The 20,040-nt window shown below is 42.0% G+C and overlaps 1 protein-coding gene across 3 annotated transcripts in view; it reads right to left on the reverse strand.

Annotated features, from left to right (window-relative positions):
* Nucleotides 1–2,075: 2,075 nt before the first annotated feature.
* The window catches only part of arel1 (apoptosis resistant E3 ubiquitin protein ligase 1), an 83,757-nt gene continuing 65,792 nt past the window's right edge, over nucleotides 2,076–20,040 (reverse strand). For all 3 annotated transcript variants that reach the window (XM_072568222.1, XM_072568224.1, XM_072568223.1), the window contains exons 17-21: nucleotides 14,459–14,588; nucleotides 13,041–13,099; nucleotides 10,269–10,358; nucleotides 9,629–9,804; nucleotides 2,076–6,914 (exon numbers count right to left, since the gene is read on the reverse strand). In XM_072568222.1, coding sequence (XP_072424323.1) covers nucleotides 6,812–6,914; nucleotides 9,629–9,804; nucleotides 10,269–10,358; nucleotides 13,041–13,099; nucleotides 14,459–14,588 — 558 coding nt within the window. In that variant the 3' untranslated portion in view covers nucleotides 2,076–6,811. The remainder of the gene's footprint in view (nucleotides 6,915–9,628; nucleotides 9,805–10,268; nucleotides 10,359–13,040; nucleotides 13,100–14,458; nucleotides 14,589–20,040) is intronic.

Here is a 20,040-nt window from a genome sequence, read left to right on the forward strand (position 1 = left end):
CATTTCAGCTGGCAGTAATGTGTCCACATTGGTAGGAAATGTCTGCTCAGTATCTGTTCACAGTAATAAATGTCTCCACTCAGTAACTGGAAAACATCTGCTATGAAACATTTTAAAAATACAGAATTGATAAAATGTTAATTATTAAGTAGGCTAATTAATTTGACTTTTCCTACCCACGTCTTCTCCTTGTTTTCAGCAATAAATGAAAAAGAATCAGAAGACCACAACTTGATGTTGTGACAACTTTGAAAAGCAATTGATTATCCTTTCACTGTTACACTCTCTTATTTTAATGCTGGAGCCTTCCCACACCTGTGCCTCTTATCCTTCTCATTATACACAGTCATAACATTGGAAAAGCTTCCCTCTGGTGTTCTTCCTCAAAGTCTCTTACAAATCCTTTCTCCACCCATAGCCACCTGCTTACCACACACTCTCATCTCCAAATCTATATCCAGATACTTAAAATGACTGATATAAATGATTGGTTGAAACACCCACACAATCCCCCTAAATGGGGTAAAATTACTGTGTACATATGTATAAACACTAAGAAACTTACTTACAAAATGTAAAGAAAATGCAAGGCAACTTACCAGTATACAATCTCTGTACCTTGGTTATTAATTGTTAATATTTGGCTGCTTTCCTGTTGAATTTATAATAGTTGGTTTAAGCAGCAAAGGATGCAAGTCACAGTCAGTTCAGCTATGTTGAGTGTCAAGACAGTAAGGCAAGGCTGGATGGTCTTTACTTCAGCTATGAGAGTAATAGGTAAAACTGATCAGTTAATGGCATGGATTGACACATGAAAACAGGATATTGTTGCCATCCCAGAAGCATGTCGGAGGGAAGAGCAGGACTGGCAACTCAATATTCTGGGCTATAGAATCTTTAGATGAGACAGAGGAGGGTGTAAAAAGGGTAGTGGAGGAACACTATTGATTAAGGAGTCGATTACTGTAATAAGGAGAGATGATATCTTGGAATGTCCTCAAATGAGACTTTGTGGATAGAATTTAGGAATAATAAGGGGGCAGCCACTTTATTCTGAGTGTATTATATGCCTCCAAAAGGGTCAGCAGGAAATAGTACAGCAAATATGCAAACAGTTCACAGAGGTGTGCAAGAATAATAATCGGATAATTATATACTTGGGGTTTCAACTTTCCCAACATAAATTGGGATAGTCATAGTATTAAGCATTTAGAGGGGGTAGACTTTTTGAAATGTATGCTGGGATTTTATTTTTAATCAATATGTAGAAAACTCAAGGGACAGCGCAGTGCTGGATCTGTTTCATGTGAAAGAAGCTGGACAAGTGTCTGATGAAGCAGTAGGGACACATTTTAGTGAAAGCGATCACAACATAGCACAGCTCAATTTTGTTCTGGACAGTTGACTGGGAACACCTCCTTATGGGTAAGTCTACCGTGGAGCAGTGGGGTCAATCATAAAGGAGCGAGGAAGAGTACAGATCCAACATGTACCCTTTAGAGGGAAACGTAGGAGCAATAAGTTCAGAAAACCCTGGATGTCTTGGACAATTCTGGACTGGATGTGGAAGGGGAGTAAGAGCAAGTCAAGGGGAGTAATTCAGCTGTGGCCCAAGAGGAATAAAAGAAAGCAGGAGGGAACTTAAAGGAATTAGAAGAGCAAAAATGGGGTATGAAAAAGAACTTGTTAACAGGATACAAAAAATCCTCAGATATTTTATAAATACATTAAAGTGAAGGGGTTAACCAGGGAAAGTGTAGATCCCATTAGGGACAAAAGTGGACAATGTGTGCGTGAATCCATAGGATATTGGAAGGGTTTTAAATGAATACTTTTGTTCAGTCTTCATTCTGGAAAAGGAGAACATAGGTACAGAATTCAGGAAAAGGAATTGTGAGGAAATTGCACAGTTTGGGATAGGAAGTGGGGAGATATTAGAGACTCTGTCGGGCTTTAAAAAGGACAAATCCCCTGGCCTAGATGAATTGCATCCCAGGCTGCTGTGGGAGGTGAGGCAGGAAACTGCAGAGGCTCTGACACAATTTTTTTATTCCTTTCTGTTCACGGGGGTGGGGAGAGGGGGTGGGGGGGGGGGGGGGGGGTGGGAGTGCCATAGGACTGGAGGACGGTTAATGCAGTTTCATTTTTCAAGAACAATGGTAGAGATAAACCAGGAAATTACAGACTCACATCAGTGGTAAGGAAACTATTGGAGAAAATTCTGAGGAGTAAATTAATACCCACTTAGGGTTAATTACAGATAGTCAGCATGACTTTGTCTGAGGGAGGCCTAACAAATTTCTTAGAACGTCTTAAAAATGTGATCAAGTGTGTGGATGAGGGAAGTTCAGATGATGTCGTTTATATGATCTTTAGCAAAGCTTTTGACAAGGTTGCACGGGTAGTTTGATTCAGAAGGTTAAAGCACATCAAATTGGGGGAAACTTGATGAGATGGATCAGAAACTGACTTAGTAAAATGACACAAAGGGTTGTGTTAGAAAACTGCTCAAGTGGCTAGGCTAGTGTCCAGCGGTATATCACAAGGATCAGTTCTGAGACCCGTATTGATTGTTATATACATAAACGATACAGACGAAAATGTGGTGGGACTGTTAAGCAAGTTTGAAGATGACACCATGATTGATTAATAGCAAAAAAAAGATGGTTGTAAGTTTCAGGAAGATATAGACGTGTTGGTCAGATGGTACTTACCCTTGCTAAGTGTAAGGTGATGCACTTTGGAGGAAGAAACAAGACGAGGGAGTATTTAAATGAATGACGGGACACTGGATAGGTTAGAGGAACAGAGGGATCTTGGGGTATTTATTCATAGATCCATAAAGTTGGCAGAGCATGTGCATAGGATAGTTAAGGTAGCATATGAGACACTTGCTTTCAACAATTGTGGCATTGAGTATAGAAGCAAGGAGGTAATGTTGGAGTTGTACAGAGCATTGGTTAGGCACAGCTGGAGTACAGTCTGTAGCTCTGGTCACCTCACTACAGGAACAAAACGATTGCACTAGAGGTGGTACGAGGATGTTCACCAAGATGTTGCCTGGAATGGAGAAACTGAGCTTTAAGGAGAGACTAGATAGGCTTGGATTGTTTTCTTTACAGCAGAGAAGACTGAGGGGAGACATGATTGATGTGTAAAAGATTATGAGGGGTGTGTACAGAGTAGGTAGACAGCAGCTGGTTGAGGAGGTCAATCGCGATAGGACAGAGTTTCAGGGTAAGGGGCAAAGGAAAAAAAAACTTTTTCATTCAGCAGGCAGTGGGAATATGGAATACACTGCCTGCGAAGGTAGTGGAGGCTGAAAACCTTAGGATATGGGACAAGTGCAGGAAATTGGGATTAGCGCACCCTTAGTGGCAGTTACGTCGGTGCAGACTTGATCGGCCAAAGAACCTTTACTGCACTGTACGAGTTTATGAATTCAGTTAAACATGCTTTAAAAATTGCTGAATTTCGCAATGAGCTCTTGCTTTTACGTTAGCTCCACCTTTCATATAACAGCTTTGTGATTTAATCCTGTTTAATGTAGTTTAGCTAGTAAACTAAAGTTTGCATTAAAAACAATGGTACTTTCATACGAGGAAGAAGAAAGACAGTGTACAGAATCTACTGACATGAATGAACTCAAAGATTGCACTCGAGGGAGCTTTAGCATGTAGTAGCTGTCTTAAATACACTGTCTCTCATAACAAACTATCGTGGTAGTAAAAGAATCCCCTGAACTATGCACAGAACAACCTCGATTGTCCAAATGAGACGGGGTGGGGAGTATTTTGTTTGGATAACTGATTGTTTGGATAATGTTTTTATGGGCCTTTGAGATCTTGTTCGGATAATCTGAAATTTGGATAATTGATGTTTGGAAAACGGAGGCTGTTCTGCACAACTTCCTGCCCAGTTTAACCTAGCAAAATTCTACTTTGAAAGTATTTCTGCATTTTACTTCCAGAAAGATGCAACTCATTTTTGCAAGGTCACTTCTGGGTTTTGTCTCAATCATATTCTTGCTACAATTAATTCCTGCAGTTCAAGTTGAGAGTCATGAACCAACCTGATACTAAAGGAAAAAGAAATGGTCAGATGTTCTTCCACTTTTCTTTGAAGTTAGTTTTGCCCTTAACACTCAATTTGAACTTGTAAGTTTAGCATCATTCTGAAGCCATGCTCTAACTTCAAATTTCCATTTGAATGCAGAATTTGCTGTGATAGTCTTGTCTCATTGTATCAAACACTCAGGAGCAGATCATAATAATTCCCTCGTCCATTCAAAATCTCACCCAAAGTGCAACACAGTAGCTTGCATTTAGCTGCCTGAAGAACTGTATTAAAAGTTAAAACCCTGGATAACACCAGTGCATAAATCAGATCTGTATTTGTAATAACTCCATAATTATTCCCACAAAATGGACTCTTCTGAAGAATGAGCCCTGTGAAATGCTAAATCATTCGTACCTTCGGATCATCGGAGATGCTGAAAGTGCCACATTGATAGAGCAGCGCAATCATTTTAACTTCGAGACTCTTTCAGCAGTTTTCAAAGCCAATGTTACAAGTTTGTAGGAACTGTTCAAGACAGTGTGAAGATTTAATAAAAGGCAAGCAATGATAGGGAGTGAAAGTAGTTTGAAAGCAGAAGTCCTTTTCACTTCATAAGGTGCATGGATTTTAAAAATACTATTTTCAATAGGAAAGCATTCATTTCAGCTAACCAACTCACCTGACATATTAGCAGAGGCTCTAATGTGGAACGTAAAGTTGCTATAGCTTGCTTCTAATTTAATAATTTTGTTGTTCCTTTAAGCAACCACTGTAATTTGCAAAGTGATGACATTAAACAGTATTATTCAAACTCTGGTTACTCACTGTCTAGAAGACATCAAATTCCAACAAAAACAAAATAACAAGTGAATGCTTCTCACAAGCTCTAAAAACCAAATGCATTTAATTACTGTGACATGATTGAGGAATATTATAGAAATATAAAAGAAGGAAGGCCATAACTCTACTTCTAGGTGTGCAATAAGAAGTCAAGTTACAATAAATGCTGTGAACTACAAATATGCTTCGATTGTTTACAGTCACAACCTTATTTGCTCCCTAACCTGTATGAGAATGTCTGGATTGAAAGTTTGCCATGAGCATGTGGAGGAATGCAGATGATAGTTTTTTTTGACAGACAATGGACATGGGAAGATTCATGGTACATATGAACTACATCCCTCCTTATTACTGGTATTTGAGTAGATGATTAAAATCAGGCCATAACAAAGAAAAAAAAAACCCTGATTTGAAGTCTATTTTTGTTTTCTGTAGACAATACAAGCATAATCTTAGCTGAGATCTGAAACCAGAGACAAACACAGTCACCACCCTCTGTACTTCAGCTTGTGATATCCCTGTAGTAATAAAAAGGCAAGATCCATGCGGTCCAGCTGGCTTCCAGTTGCACTGCGAAACCTGCCTTTAAAACAGCATTTTACTCACATTAGACAACCCACAAAATAATTACTAACTTCCAACTAGAATCATCTGTATATACCACAACCTGACATAACATGCATCAGCTTAATCTCAACCATGTAAAATAATCAATTCTTTGAAGGAGGTCCTCATGACAAGGCTCCTAATAACAACCTCTTCAGAAAGTATTTAACATATAACTGAGAATTAGAAGTACTTATTTTCTATCGCTAGTGATCTTAGATTTTTCTGTGAGTTATACGGTACTGTATTTACTACTGGAGACCTTTCGTGCTCCTACATTTCGATCCCACTCATTGGTGATCAACTCATTCTTTGTCTACTTCACTATCTTAATTATGGAATATAATCCTGAAAGTTGTGAATTCTGATGAAAGTTCATTGCCGTGAAATGTTCACTCTGTTGCTCTCTCCGGAGATGCTAAGTTCTTTCCAGTATTCTGTTCTTACTTCACATTCCCAACATCTGTACTTCAACTTTATTAACAGTCAAACTGGAAATATAAGTGAAATATGAACTGAAAACAGTGCCTCCCTTTTGAAAGTCTGAGATTGGCTGGCACCCGTCTCAGTGGTTCAGCAAAAGATGCAGCTTATGGAAAAAATGCAATTATTTGAAGGTTTGAGATGTGCTGTGACAGTTATTAATCAAGGAGGCGGCCAGCAGTGAGGCTGTAGTTCAATGAACAGGACAATCTAGAAGACAGGTCTTAGAAGCTGGCACTGCTTTTGGTTTCTTTCACAGTTGAGTGCCCTGTACCAAGGTCAGTGCAAAATCATAAAAAACTCTCAATGGCTTGCAGCTGCAAGTCCACGTACCAACTCCTTTTCAGTGTGTGCTCAAAATGCTGTTTGACAAAGAATATTGTGTGCTCCAGGAACAAATTGACATGGAGCTTTAGTGGCTGCTTGCAAACATTCAAAGTTTTTTCTACTTTCTGACAAACCAATCAGATAATCAAATCTTGAAAACAATCTCCCCAGATAGAGTCATTTGTAAATCAGACAAATATGCAGAAGACTGATGCTGATCACGGAACCTGAAAAACATTCCCCTTCATTTTGAAATGAAGTGTTTGTATGTAATGTTGGCATTACGGTGGAGTTTGGAAAATGTTGATCGGAGCATGCTGATCATCTCACCATCTTTCAGCAACTGAACAATCAGATTGGAATACCATTGCTCAATCCATTTCTGTCTTGGAAGTGGTAGACAAATGGGCAAACCATGTCAATCTTAACTTCGCAGTCCCTGGACCCTGTATTTTTCGCAGATAGGTTCACTTTGTCATGTCCCAAAACCTCATTATTACAGCATTCCAAATCCTTCACTGCCTTCATTAATAGCCAGTTTCAGCATTTTGTGCAGTTCTTCGTAGGAATCATAAGTAGGAAGGCACAACTGGTTAAAGCTGGATATGGATAAAGAGAATTGGTCAATACAAAAATCAGGAACTGGAAACTGGCCTCACTAATGGTAGCTATGAAACTATCATTAAAAGAAAAAAACATTTGGCTTACTCGTGTCCTTAAGAGATCTGTTTTCCTTATTTGCTGTGGCCAACATGTTTGGTGCACCAATCTGTACACCACTGAAGCCAGGCGCCAACTCACAGACACCTCCTCCTACTGCCCCCTCGACCATAACCTCACCTCTCATCACCAAGTCATCTCCCAGACCATTCACAACCTCATCACCTCAGTGGATCTCCCATACATAAATTTCAACCTCAGTCCTGGAACCCCACACCGTCCAGTTCTACCCCTTACCCAAAATTCACAAACCTGACTGCCCTGGTCGACCCATTGTCTCAGCCTGCTCCACAGAACTTATTGCCTCATATCTTGACACTGTCCTGTCCCTCTTAGTCCAGGAACTCCCCACATACATTTGGGACACCACCCACACCCTCTACCTCCTCCATGACTCGTTTCCCTGGCCCCCAACATCTCATCTTCAGAATGGACACCTAGTCCCTATACAAGTCCACCTGCCAAGGCAAAGGCCTCCAAGCCTTCTGTTTCTTCCTCTCCCGCTGACCCAACCTGTACTCCTTCACCGAGACACACATTTGATTGGCTAAACTAGTCCTCGCCCTCAACAACTCCTTCAAATCCTCCCACTTCCTTCAGACCAAAAAGGATAGCCAGGGGCACCTGCATGGGCCCCAGCTATGCCTGCCTCTTCATCTGATATATGGAATACTCAGTCTTGCATAGTTACAATGGCACTATTCCTCACCTTTTCCTCCGCTGCATTGATGACTGTATCGGCACCACCTTATGCTCCCATGAGGAGGTTAAACAGTTCATCAACTTCACAAACACCTTCAACCCGGACCTCAAGTTCACCTGGACCATCTCGGACACCTCCCTTCCCTTCACTCCTGGCACCTTCCCTTGCCACCACAAGAGATGTAAAACCTGTGTCCACACCATCCCCTCCATCCAAGGCCCCAAAGAATCCTTCCACATCCGAGATTTTCCTGCACATCCAAACACCTCATCTACCACGTCCGTTGTACTCGATGTGGTCTCTACACTGGGGAGACAAGGCGCCAACTCGTGGAACGTTTCAGAGAACGTCTCTGGAACACACGCACCAAACAACTCCACCACCCTGGGCATTCTCCACTGTAAAATCCTCGCCATCTGGCGCCTGGAGGAAGAACACCTCATCTTCTGCCTTGGGACCCTCCGACCAAACGGCAATGATGATTTCACCAGTTTCCTCATCTCCCCTCCCCCATCTCATCCCAGATTCAACCCTCCAACTCAGCACCGCCCTCTTGACCTGTCCTACCTGTCAATCTTCCTTCCCACCTATCCGCTTCACCCTCCACTCCAACCTATTACCATCATCAAGGAGAAAGTGAGGACTGCAGATGCTGGAGATCAGAGCTGAAAATGTGTTGCTGGAAAAGCGCAGCAGGTCAGGCAGCATCCAAGGAACAGGAGAATCGACGTTTCGGGCATCAGCGCTTCTTCAGGAATCCTGACGCCCGAAACGTCGACTCTCCTGTTCCTTGGATGCTGCCTGACCTGCTGCGCTTTTCCAGCAACACATTTTCAGCTATTACCATCATCACCCACCTTCATCTATCTATCGCCTTCCAAGTTACCTTAACCCCAGCTCCAGACCTCCCTCCTATTTGTCTCTCAGCCCCCTTCCTACGCAGACCACCCCCCCCCCCCCCAACATTCCTGATGAAGGGCCTATACCCGAAACGTTGACTCTTCTGCTCCTTAGATGCTGCCTGACCTGCTGTGCTTTTCCAGTGGAACACTTTTTGACTCTGATCTCCAGCATCTGCAGTCCTCCCTTTCTCCTACATGCTACTCCAGACCTACAGCAATGTGGATTGGCTATTAATGGCCTCTGGATTGGCCTATCAACCCTCTCAGCTCAAGGACAGTTAGGGTTGAACAACAAAATGTTGGCCTTGCCAGCAACACCCACACCCATGAAAGAAGAAAAATAAGTACTAAACAGGAAATCAGCTTTTCAGTCCCTAGAGTTTGCTCCGCTATTCAATGAGATCATAGTTGATCTGTATCTAAAGTTTATTTCGCCGCCTTGGCGTCATGTATGTTTAAATGCCTTTTCTCTCTTGCAATGATTTGTTCATCTCAGATTTTAAGCTGTTTATGGAGTTTGTTTCTTGGAGCAGATCATTCCACATTTCCACCAACCTGCATGCCGAGAAGTGTTTCCCAGCTTTGATGTGAAGATGTACAAAGTTAAAAATCACATAGCAGCAGATCATTGTCCAACAGATTTAATTGGAAGCACTAGCTTTCAGGGCACTGCAGGTGGTTGTGGAGTACAAGATTGTAAGACACTGTAAACTTTTGCAATAACTTATGATCTTATACTTCACAGCCACCTGATGAAGGAGCAGTGCTACGAAAGCTAGTGCTTCCAATTAAACCTGGTGGACTATAACCTGGTGTTGTGTGATTTTTAATTTCCTAGCTTAGGAGGGAGTTCTTGAGGTGTAGAATTCAGGGGGTTGGTGTGGAATTAAAGCACACAGTGCCTAGGAAATAGCATCTCAGAAGAAAATGCACATCTGCTATGCGTGCAACTACACCCCAGTAGTGTTCCTTTTACCGAACTACTTACCAGGTATGAGCTGTGGGCAAGGTATTCTGCGTAGGCGCTGCTATGATCTGAAAAGATGGGCACATTGCCACAAATCCTCCTGGAGGGAGCTGGGAAGAACCTGTTGTGAACTGTAACAACCGAGCAAGCTCTTCCTGTGTGAAACTGGACACTACTGTCCAGAACCACTTCATTACCTGTGGGTGGGGTGGAAACAAAAAGAGCAGAGTTTTAAGAATTTTGACTATCGCACTCATAACTATGATTTGATGCCGCTAATTTGGCTGCAGTTCCTGGTCAGCAAAAGTTTCTGAATGAGACATTCTCTATTCCTCAATCATGACAATTAAAGACAATTCGCCATTCCACTGACACAGAGACCTCTCCCCATCATCCGACACACAAATGCAAGCAAGACTTGCCCAAATTCAGATGAAAATGGCTGCTATAACAAACATTAGTAAATGGTGAGTTAAATAGTTAAAGGTTTGTTCTGATATTTAAAAAAAGGACAAACACCCAAAGGATTTTTTGGGGCCACATATTTCAAACATTTTGTGTTTCATAAAAACCGCCTTAGTTTTCCTCTAATACAGAAAGCCCTGAGCTGTACCAACAACTCCTGTTATAGCTCCATAATTTGTCATTCTCTCTGGTTTACCTTCTCTCGGAAGTGCCAGGACCCTCCAACAATGACAGCATGGGTCTTGAAATCAGGTACACTGATGTTGCCAGTCCCACACATCAACAGCTGGAGGTCAAAATTTAACAATCAGAATCAAAGAAAGTTTCATTTACAATAATTAAGAAAGGTAAAGTCACATGTATGTAATTTATGTAGAAAAGATACCAGATGGAGACAGGGCAATATTTTCCACAGTCTCAGTATTGAGGAATGCAAAGCAAGATGGTAGGCTATTGCTTAGAAAGAAATAGGGAAATAAATGGTGGGAGAGTGTAATCAAAGATGACAAATTCACATTCTGTTGCCATTATAACTGCGGGCAGAGGAATTTATAATTGAAAATGTTGGCAGCTGTTTGGAAATGAAAGCTTTGTATAATTTGTTACACAATATATGTTCTGTATCTAAGAAAACAACTTCAAAAGAGACTGGTTGGAAGGAATACCTGGTGAAAGAACTGCTATAATTCAATGACAAAATGGGTAATTGTAAATGCTGATAATCTAAGAAAAGCTAGAAGCATACAAAAGAAAAAGAAAGACTACTGTTTCGAATGACACACTGTCTATTTCATTCAGAGACCACTAAATCCATTGCACGTTTCCTGCTTTCAGCTTGAGGATCTCAGTATCACATGGCATAAGTACAGGATTTTAACTCATGGTTGAAAACCGAGAAGCTGCAACCTGCAAGCTTAGGGTACTGTGGATAAAGGATATGCTGAGAAACAGCGATGTCAGAGGTACTCCTCGGATTTTGAAGAACAGGTGTAAATAGGTTGGAAAAGCGAAATAAGAAACAAGTAGTAAGATGACTGAACTTAGCTTGTGACACGTTTTATATAGTATCTACGTATATCTCTATAGAAAGATATACAGATAGCTCAAAAGGAGAAACAAACTAATTCACTCTGTTCTTTTGTGACTGAAAATTTTCAAAGACCTTTCCCGATGTCAAGGTATTGTTTACACACTGTATATAGCAATGCTGCTTTAAATTCCTGTGAATAAAGCTCCATTCATAAAGACACATAAATGCATCTCAGTTGCTTTCACACCAGGAGACGGAAAGTCAGGAGACCAGGAGAGCTGTGTGTGTATGATTCTTAAACCCTAGTAGGTAGAAGGTGGACAACACAGTAGCTTGGTGGTTAGCACTGCTACGTCACAGTGCTAGGGTTGAATTCCAGCCTTGGGAGAACTTCCTGTGTGGAGTATGAACATTCTCCCTATGTCTGCATGGGTTTCCTCCAGGTGCTCCGGTTTCCTCCCACAGTCCAAAGAAGTTTCCTCCCACAGTCCAAAGGTTAGGTGAATTGGCCATGTTAAATTGCCCATAATTTCCAGGGATGTGCAGGCTAGGTGGATTTGCCACGGGAAATGCAGGGGTACAGGGATAGGATATGGGTTTGGTCTGGGTAGTATGCTCTTTCGAGGGTCAGTGTGGACCAATGGGTTGAATGATCTTAGCTGGACTTATACACTTAATGGTAAGGTCCTAGGGAGTGTCGCTGAACAAAGAGACCTTGGAGTGCAGGTTCATAGCTCCTTGAAAGTGGACTCACAGGTAGATAGGATAGTGAAGAAGGCGTTTGGTATGCTTTCTTTTATTGGTCAGAGTATTGAGTACAGGAGTTGGGAGGTCATGTTGCAGCTGTACAGGACATTGGTTAGGCCACTATTGGAATATTGCGTGCAATTCTTGTCTCCTTCCTATCGAAAAGATGTTGTGAATCTTGAAAGGGTTCAGAAAAGATTTACAAGGATGTTGCCAGGGTTGGAGGATCTGAGCTATAGGGAGAGGTTGAATAAGCTGAGGCTGTTTTCCCTGAAGCGTTGAAGGCTGAGGGGTGACCTTATAGAGGTTTATAAAATTATGAGGTGCACGGATAGGGTAAATAGGCAAAGTCTTTTCCCTGGAGCCGGGGAGTCCAGAACTAGAGGGCATAGGTTTGGGTGAGGGGGAAAAGATATAAAAGAGACCTAAGGAACAACCTTTTCATGCAGAGGGTGGTACGTGTATGGAATGAGCTGCCAGAGGAAGTGGTGGAGGCTGATACAATTGCAACATTTAAGAGGCATTTGGATGGGTGTATGAACAGGAAGGGTTTAGAGAGATATGGGCCGGGTGCTGGCAAGTGGGACTGGACTGGGTTGGGATATCTGGTCGGCATGGACCAAAGGGTCTGTTTCCATGCTGTACATCTCTATGACTCTATGTCTGAACAGGTTGATTTATATATTAAAACAATCCAGGTGCAATAGTGCCATCTAGTGGTATGAGGGGATGATTATGATGCTTGCTTCATAATCATCACAGCAAAAATCAAAAACAAGAGAATGAAAACTGTGACATCTTACAGATTGTCCAAAAGGCAAGGTCCAAATGGTGAGCCACTGTGAACAGTAAAGTTTAAGACTTTCTGCAGGTTCTGGCTGTTTAGGAGGACATACAAAAGAAAATCAACCAAATGCATATCTTCACACTGAGACAAATTTCTCAAAATCTCAGCTTGAAGACAGCGTCACAAACAATTTTGCCTGTAAACTCATGCTTGGCTATCTAGCAACCACAAAGATGCAGGATTTTCACAATTTTTGTCCCCTTTAAGATGCCACACATACATGGTGGTGCAAAAAAAAGTGGTATAATGCAGTGAAATAAACAGGCTGTGAACAAGAACAAACATTTTGAGGGAACATTAGTCACAATGATATTGAATGAGTCACTTCATAAGCTGCTACATACCTCCAACTCATTTTCATCAAATATAGCGAGAAGATTTTCTGGAATCAACTCATTCAAGCCTGTATAAAAGAGGGTAAAAAAAAGGAAGCTGGCATTTAAAGAAGCTTCATTAATTCATGTTCCCTTTTTTTAAACAGTGACAAACTGTGAAAGTAATTAATTAGCTGGGAAATAGTGCTCTGAGATGTCCTGAAGGCAATGATACATTGAACAATTTCAACCTTGTTCTTCCTTTTTGCATTTTTATTCCACTGTTCTCTGCCTGCACGGATGAATGATAAAGCTACACCTTTCTCCTAAATTAGTCATTGCCCTAACAAACACCCTTTTATCAATTAATTTATAAAAAGCAGGTGGTGCTGGATTGTCTATCCTGAATTGTCTTTCCTCTCAATGCCAAGATTAGAGTGGTGCTGGAAAAGCACAGCAGGTCAGGCAGCATCCAAGAAACAGGAAAATAGACATTTTGGGCAAAAGCCCTTCCTGATGCTGCCTGACCTGCTGTACTTTTCCAGCACCACTCTAATCTTGACTCTGATCTCCAGCATCTGCAGTACTCACTTTCGCCTTCCTCTCAATGCATTCATTTCAAGTGAGGGTAGTGACTCAAAATCATGGCAGTAGATGCTTTTCTCAGCCACTTTCAGAGTAAATCTCTCCACCTCTTTGGCACAGTTGATTCAGAGTCTGACGGAATATTTAAGTATTCATGAGGCTTTCAGATTTGACACTGCACTTGAGAGAATATGTGCTCAGGATGGAGGAGATAGCACCTCCTGGATTAAAAATAAATTGCAATCTATCTGCCCTAATACATAGATCACAAGTATTGACAGAACTCTGCTGTAGTATGTGTCTTCACAATTTTTAAAATCTTATTTTTATTTTCCTTTTGGAACAAATCTCTCAATTTATAATGTCATTTCACTTTTGTCAAGGTAAAGTTTACCATGGTACCAAATGCATGAACGTCAACTCAGAAGTGAGAAAATGAATACAACCGAGATTGAACCACTTCACACAGAAGTTGATAAACAAGTGGGTTGGTGTATGCTAGAATCCTTATGGTGGTCAGCATCAATAGCATGCTGTCCTTAGAACAATGGACTGTTTGATGATTTATCAGAGATGACTGTCTTACATCTCTTGGGAAACACATGCAAAAGCCAAAATCATGTTGCTCTTTGCTAAGACGACCATTGGCAGACTCAGAGGGCTTCTGAAAACAAAAATGTAATTGTCCAAGCAAAAAAAAAGGAAATATTGGGTCATAAACAAAGGGCAATCTTAGGTCCTTGTGTTAAACACGTAACGTTTTGACTACTTAGAAAAAATATACAGGATTCCACAACAATAATAATATTCTGGCTTCATTTCTATTCATTTTCCATCACTGCTCACTCGGAGCAGAATCATACCTTTAAGGAAATACTCCACTTCTTGCCGCACCTGACTGGCCAATCTGTACTGTGCCAGCATGTTCAGGTAGAATATCTTGTTGTCATTGGTTACTGGCATCTGTGCACCTCCAGCTATCAACTCTATAACCTGAAAGGATAAAATATGAACAATCTCAAATTAGTGATCTAAGAAAGAACATATGAAAGCTGTATCCTTGATCCGCCCAGTCGACTCTAATTCCAGGATTGTATGTTGCTTCCAAGGTGGCGGGGTAAGCTGCAGGGGGGAGGGAGGGACAGAGAGAGAATTAGCCAGAAGTTACGATTCAAATCAGAACCTTCAACGTAGAGGCGTAACAGGATTCACAAAAGCATGTTTCAAGATCTAATGTTTAAGGTTTAAGTAAGGCATCTCAAACACAGTAAATGAGTCAGAGATGTGGAGCACGGACACAGACACTTCGGTCCAACTCCTCCATGCCAAATAGATATCCTAAATTAATCTAGTTCCTTTTGCCAGCACTTGGCTCATATTCCTCTAAACCCTTCCTATGCATACCCATCCAGAAGCCTTTTAAATGTTGTAATTATACGAGCCTCCATCACTTCCATACACACACCACCCTTTGAGCGAAAATGTTGCCCTTTGGTCTCTTTTAAATCTTTCCCCTCTCACCCTAAACATATCTCAGAACCAAGTGATAATATTTATACCCAAGTGACTGGCATTCAAATACTTCATGTCTGTAAAAGTCAACAACAGATGTAAAAACAAGAAATCCATTGCTTATATTCTACGTCTTTAGATGCAAAACAATGTAAGAACAATTAACTTTAAAATTACTCAGGCTGCAGTTGGGACGATAATATAGAATTTGTAGCAGCCAGTCTGAAGAATGACAGAATGATGCCCCACAAAAGAAAACCACATAATCTAAAGAGTCCCACTCTCACCATTGATCTTTCACCATTGTTCTGCACTTAACAAATCCTTTTTGTAAGTTATCACTCCCATGACCTTCTCAGCAATGTATTCTAAGTCACAATTTTCCACTTAACCTTTCATTTGCTCATGGAATGTGGCTATCATTGGCTTGGCCAGCATTTAATGCCCACAGCTAATTGTCCTGAGGTGGTAGTGGTGAGCTGCCTTCTTGAACCACTGCAGTTCTTGTAGTGTTGGTACAATCACAATAAGGGGGTGGTCAGCCAAGCTAGCTGGAAGGCTGGTTTGTGATGCAGTGTGATGCTGACAATGTGGCCTCTATCAGCTGAGGTTACCATAAAGGTCACACCTTCTCAACGTTGCTCCTTGCCTGAGGTATTGCGACTGTCTGGTTAAATCACCAGTTGTCTCTCTGTAATGAGAGAGCAACCCGAGGGTTGGGTAGGTCTACAGCAACTTTGTCTTTACCTTTTACATTAACAATGTTATTATGCAATGAGTCCAGCATTTTGACCCAGCAACAGATAAGGATTAACAATATAGTTTCAAATAAGGATGCTGTATACCATGGAGAGGAAATCGCAGGTGGTGCTGTTTCCCTGCATCTGTTGCCCTTGATCTTCCAAGGTGGTAAAGGTCATGCATTTTGAAGGTGTTGTCAGAGCCGCCTTGGTGTGATGCTTGTCGTGCACCTTGCAGACACTACACACAGCTGCCATTGTGCATTATTGGTGAAGGTAGTTGAATATTGAAGTTCATGGATGCTGTGCAAATCAAACAAGTTGATTTACCCTGAATGGCGTCAGCTTCTTAGGTATTGCTTGGATGAGTGCAACTCCAACAAAGGCAAGTATTCAAGCACAACACTCCTGACTGTCGTCTCGCAGATGATGGACAGGCACTGAGGAATCAGGAGGTGAATTACACACCAGAATTCCTAGCCACTGACCTGCTCTCATTTCCACAGGATGGTGAGGATTCAGTGATGGTAATGCCATTAAACATCAATGAGCAAATGGTTAGATTTGCTCTTGTTGGAGATGGTCATTACCTGGACTTGTGGTCTGAAAGCTAGCTGAGACAACCCAGGCTGGCTGTGGTTTGGGTTGCTGCATTTGAACATTGACTGCTTCAGAGTCCGAGGCAATGCAAACGGTGTAGATCATTATGCAGTCATCACAGAACGTCCCCACTTCTGACCTCATGATGGAGTAAGAGCATTCAGGAAGCAGCTGAAGATGTCTGGCCATAGGACACTACCCTGCAGGACTCCTGAAAGATGTTCTGGAGCTGAAATGACTGACCTCCAATGAGCACAATTTTCCATTGCAATCGGTACTATACCAACCACTGGAGAGTTTTCCCCAATTCCCATTGACTCCACTTTCGCTAGGATTCCTTCAGGCCATATTTGGTCAGATGTTGCTTTGATGTTAAGGGCAGTCATTTACCCCTTTCATCAATGAGCAGATTATCCCTTTACAAATGCTGCTTTCCCCTTCTATTATTTTATTGATGATCGAGAGTATACTGATAGGGTGGTAATTACTTAGGTTGGATGGGTCCAGTTTTGGAGCACAGGACATACCTGGTCAATTTTCCACATTTTTGGGTTGATGTTATTGTTGCACTTGGCCTGGAACAGCTCGGCTCGGGGCGAAGCTACTTCTGGAGCACAAATTTTCAGTATTATTGTCGGAATATTGTCAAGGACAATAACCTTTGCAATATCCCACACTACCAGCTGTTTCTTGGCATCTTTAATGCTGTGGTCAATGTTTCTTCCTAGCTGTGTGGTTGCATGACCAGGCAACTGTCCCAATGCTCCATACCCAATGATCGGAATCAGCCAATCTGAAAGTAGCTGTTGCACATGGGCCTTGGAGGCCGCACAGCCAGGAAGGAAATTACACGGAATGCTTGTTGCGGTTTTGATGGATCATGCATTTGTCGCTTCTTTCTGAAGATGGATGCAAATACCTCAGCCTTCTTTTTTGCATTTATGCGTTTGGCTTCCCTATTGTTTAGGATGGGATATTTGTGGAGTCTCCAACTCCTGTTCATTGTTTAACTGTCTACCACCATTCATGACTTGACGTGGCAGACTGCAGAGCTTAGATCTGATCTGTTGGTTGTGGGATTGTTTAGCCTTACGTATAGCATGCTGCTTTCCACTGCTTGTAGTCTTATGTTGCAGCTTCACCTTGTTGATATCTCATGTTTAGATATCCTTGGTGCTGCTGGTCACATCTCCTCCTGCACTCTTCACTGTAGCAGGTTTAATGGTAATAGTAGAGAGGGTGAATTGGGGGGTAAGAGGGAGTAATATGCCAGGTTATGAGGCTGTGGACAGCGGTTACTAATGTATGAATAGGAAACAAGAACTAGGCTACTCTGCTCTTCAACCCTGTTCCATCCTTCAATAAGATCATGGCAAACCTGACTTTAGTCTCATTTCTATATTCCTCCATACTCCTGATTATCTTTCACCCTTTGCTGATCAAAAATTTGTCTGCCTCTGCCTTAGAATATGTAAAGGTTTTGCATCCATTGTCTTTTGAAGAAATTTCAAAAACTCTCAACACTCAAACAAATTCCCTCAGCTCCATTTTAAGTGGAAGGCCTGTTATTTTTAAACTACGGCCCCAATTCTAGGTCCTTCCACATCCACCTGATGAAGGTCTCTCAGGATCTTACGTATCTCAATTAAATTGTCTCTGGTTCTTCTAAACTCCAGATGATACAGGCCTAGCCTGACCAGCCTTTCCTCAAAAGGTGATCTGCTTATTCTAGATATTAGTCGGAACTGCTCCTAGAATATCCATCCCTTGTACAATGACCAGCACTATACATGTTGCTCCAGATGCAGTCTCACCAATGCCTTCTATAACTGATGTACAACCTCCTTCCACTTGCTTTCAATTCCCTTCCTGATAAGACAGTATATTCTGTCAGTTAGAAATTGAAATTGCTGGAAAAGCTCAGCAGATCTGGCAGCATCTACGGAGAGAAATCAGAGTTAACGATTTGGGTCAAGTGACCCTTCCTCAGAACTGCTGGTTGCTAGGAAAATGTTGGCTTCTATGCAGATGATAGGCTGGGAGAAGTGGGTAAGGAGTAAATGACAGGTGGGGACAGAGCTGAAAGGGAGAGAAGAGCAATTAGATGGACAAAGGAGTGGATAATAATCTGGCTAGGTGGGTGATTACCTATTAATGGGTACTGTTAGTTGTTAACAATTGGTGGAGTGCAACGTCAAGGTCTGGTGTGTGGGGGTTGGGGGAAGGATGTGAGAGAGCTTGCAAATGACAAATATATGGAGGTGTTGTGGACAGTGAAGAAGGTTACCTTAGAATACAACAGGATGGTGATCAGATGGCTCAAAGGGGTGAGGAGTGGCAGGTGGAGTTTAATTTAGGTAAATGTGAGGTGCTGCATTCTGGAAAGACATATCAGAGCAGGACTTATACATTAGATGGTAAGGTCCTAGAGAGTGTTGCTGAACAAAGAGACCTTGGAGCATATGCTCTTTGTTCCTTGAAAGTGGAGTCACAAGTAGATAGAATAGTGAACGAGGCACTTTGCATGATTGCCTTTATTGTTCAGTGCACTGAGTGTAGGAGTAGAGAGCTGAAAAATGTGCTGCTGGAAAAGCGCAGCAGGTCAGGCAGCATCAAAAGGAGCAGGAGAATCGACGTTTCGGGCATAAGCCCTTCTTCAGGAATGAAGCTCTCTCCAGCATCTGCAGACCTCACTGTCTCCTAGAGGAGTTGGGATGTCATGTTGCAACCGTGCAGAACATTGGTTAGGTCAGTTTTGGAGTATTGCATGCAATTCTGGTCTCTCTCCTTTAGAAAGGATTTGTGAAACTTGACAGGATTCAGAAAAGATTTATAAGAATGTTGCCAGGCTTGGGGGATTTAAGCTATAGGGAGAGGATGGATAGGCTGGGGCTATATTCCCTGGAGCTTCAGAAGCTAAGGGAAGACCTCATAGAGTTTTCTAAGATCATGAGGGGCATAGATAGAGTAAATAGGCAAGGTCTTTTCCCCAGATAGGGGAGTCCAAAACTAGAGGGCATGGGTTTAGGGTGAGAGGGGAAAGATATAAGAGGAACCTAAATGCGTCTTTTCATGCAGAGGGTGGTTCACGTATGGAATAAGTTGCCGAAGGAAGTGGTGGAGGCTGGTACAATTATAACATTTAAAAGATATCTAGATGGATACATGAATGGGAAGGGTTTAGAGGGATATGGGCCAAGTGCTGGCAAATGGGACTAGACTTATGCAGGATATTTAGTTGGCATGGACGAGTTGGACCAAAAGGTCTGCTTCTGTCCTGTATATCTCTATGACTCAGTGACTGTGAACCCTAAAGTTATTGAACTCTGTATTGAGTCCAGAAGGCTGCAAGGTCCCCAAGTGGAAAATGAGGTGCTGTTCTTCCAGCTTGTGCTGAGCTTCTCTGGAGCACTCAGCAAGCCTGTGAAAGAGATATCAGCAGGGAATAGGGTGGTGTGTTTAGGTGACAGGCAACTGGAAGCTCAGGGCCTTTTTTGCATAAAGAATGCAAGTTTTCTGCTAAGCAGTCATCTGGTCTATGCTTCATTTTCCCAATGTAGGGGTGATCACATTGTGAGCAGCGAATGCAGTCA

The sequence above is a fragment of the Chiloscyllium punctatum genome, chromosome 4 (assembly GCF_047496795.1).
Source record: "Chiloscyllium punctatum isolate Juve2018m chromosome 4, sChiPun1.3, whole genome shotgun sequence".
Classification (NCBI taxonomy): Eukaryota; Metazoa; Chordata; class Chondrichthyes; order Orectolobiformes; family Hemiscylliidae; genus Chiloscyllium; species Chiloscyllium punctatum.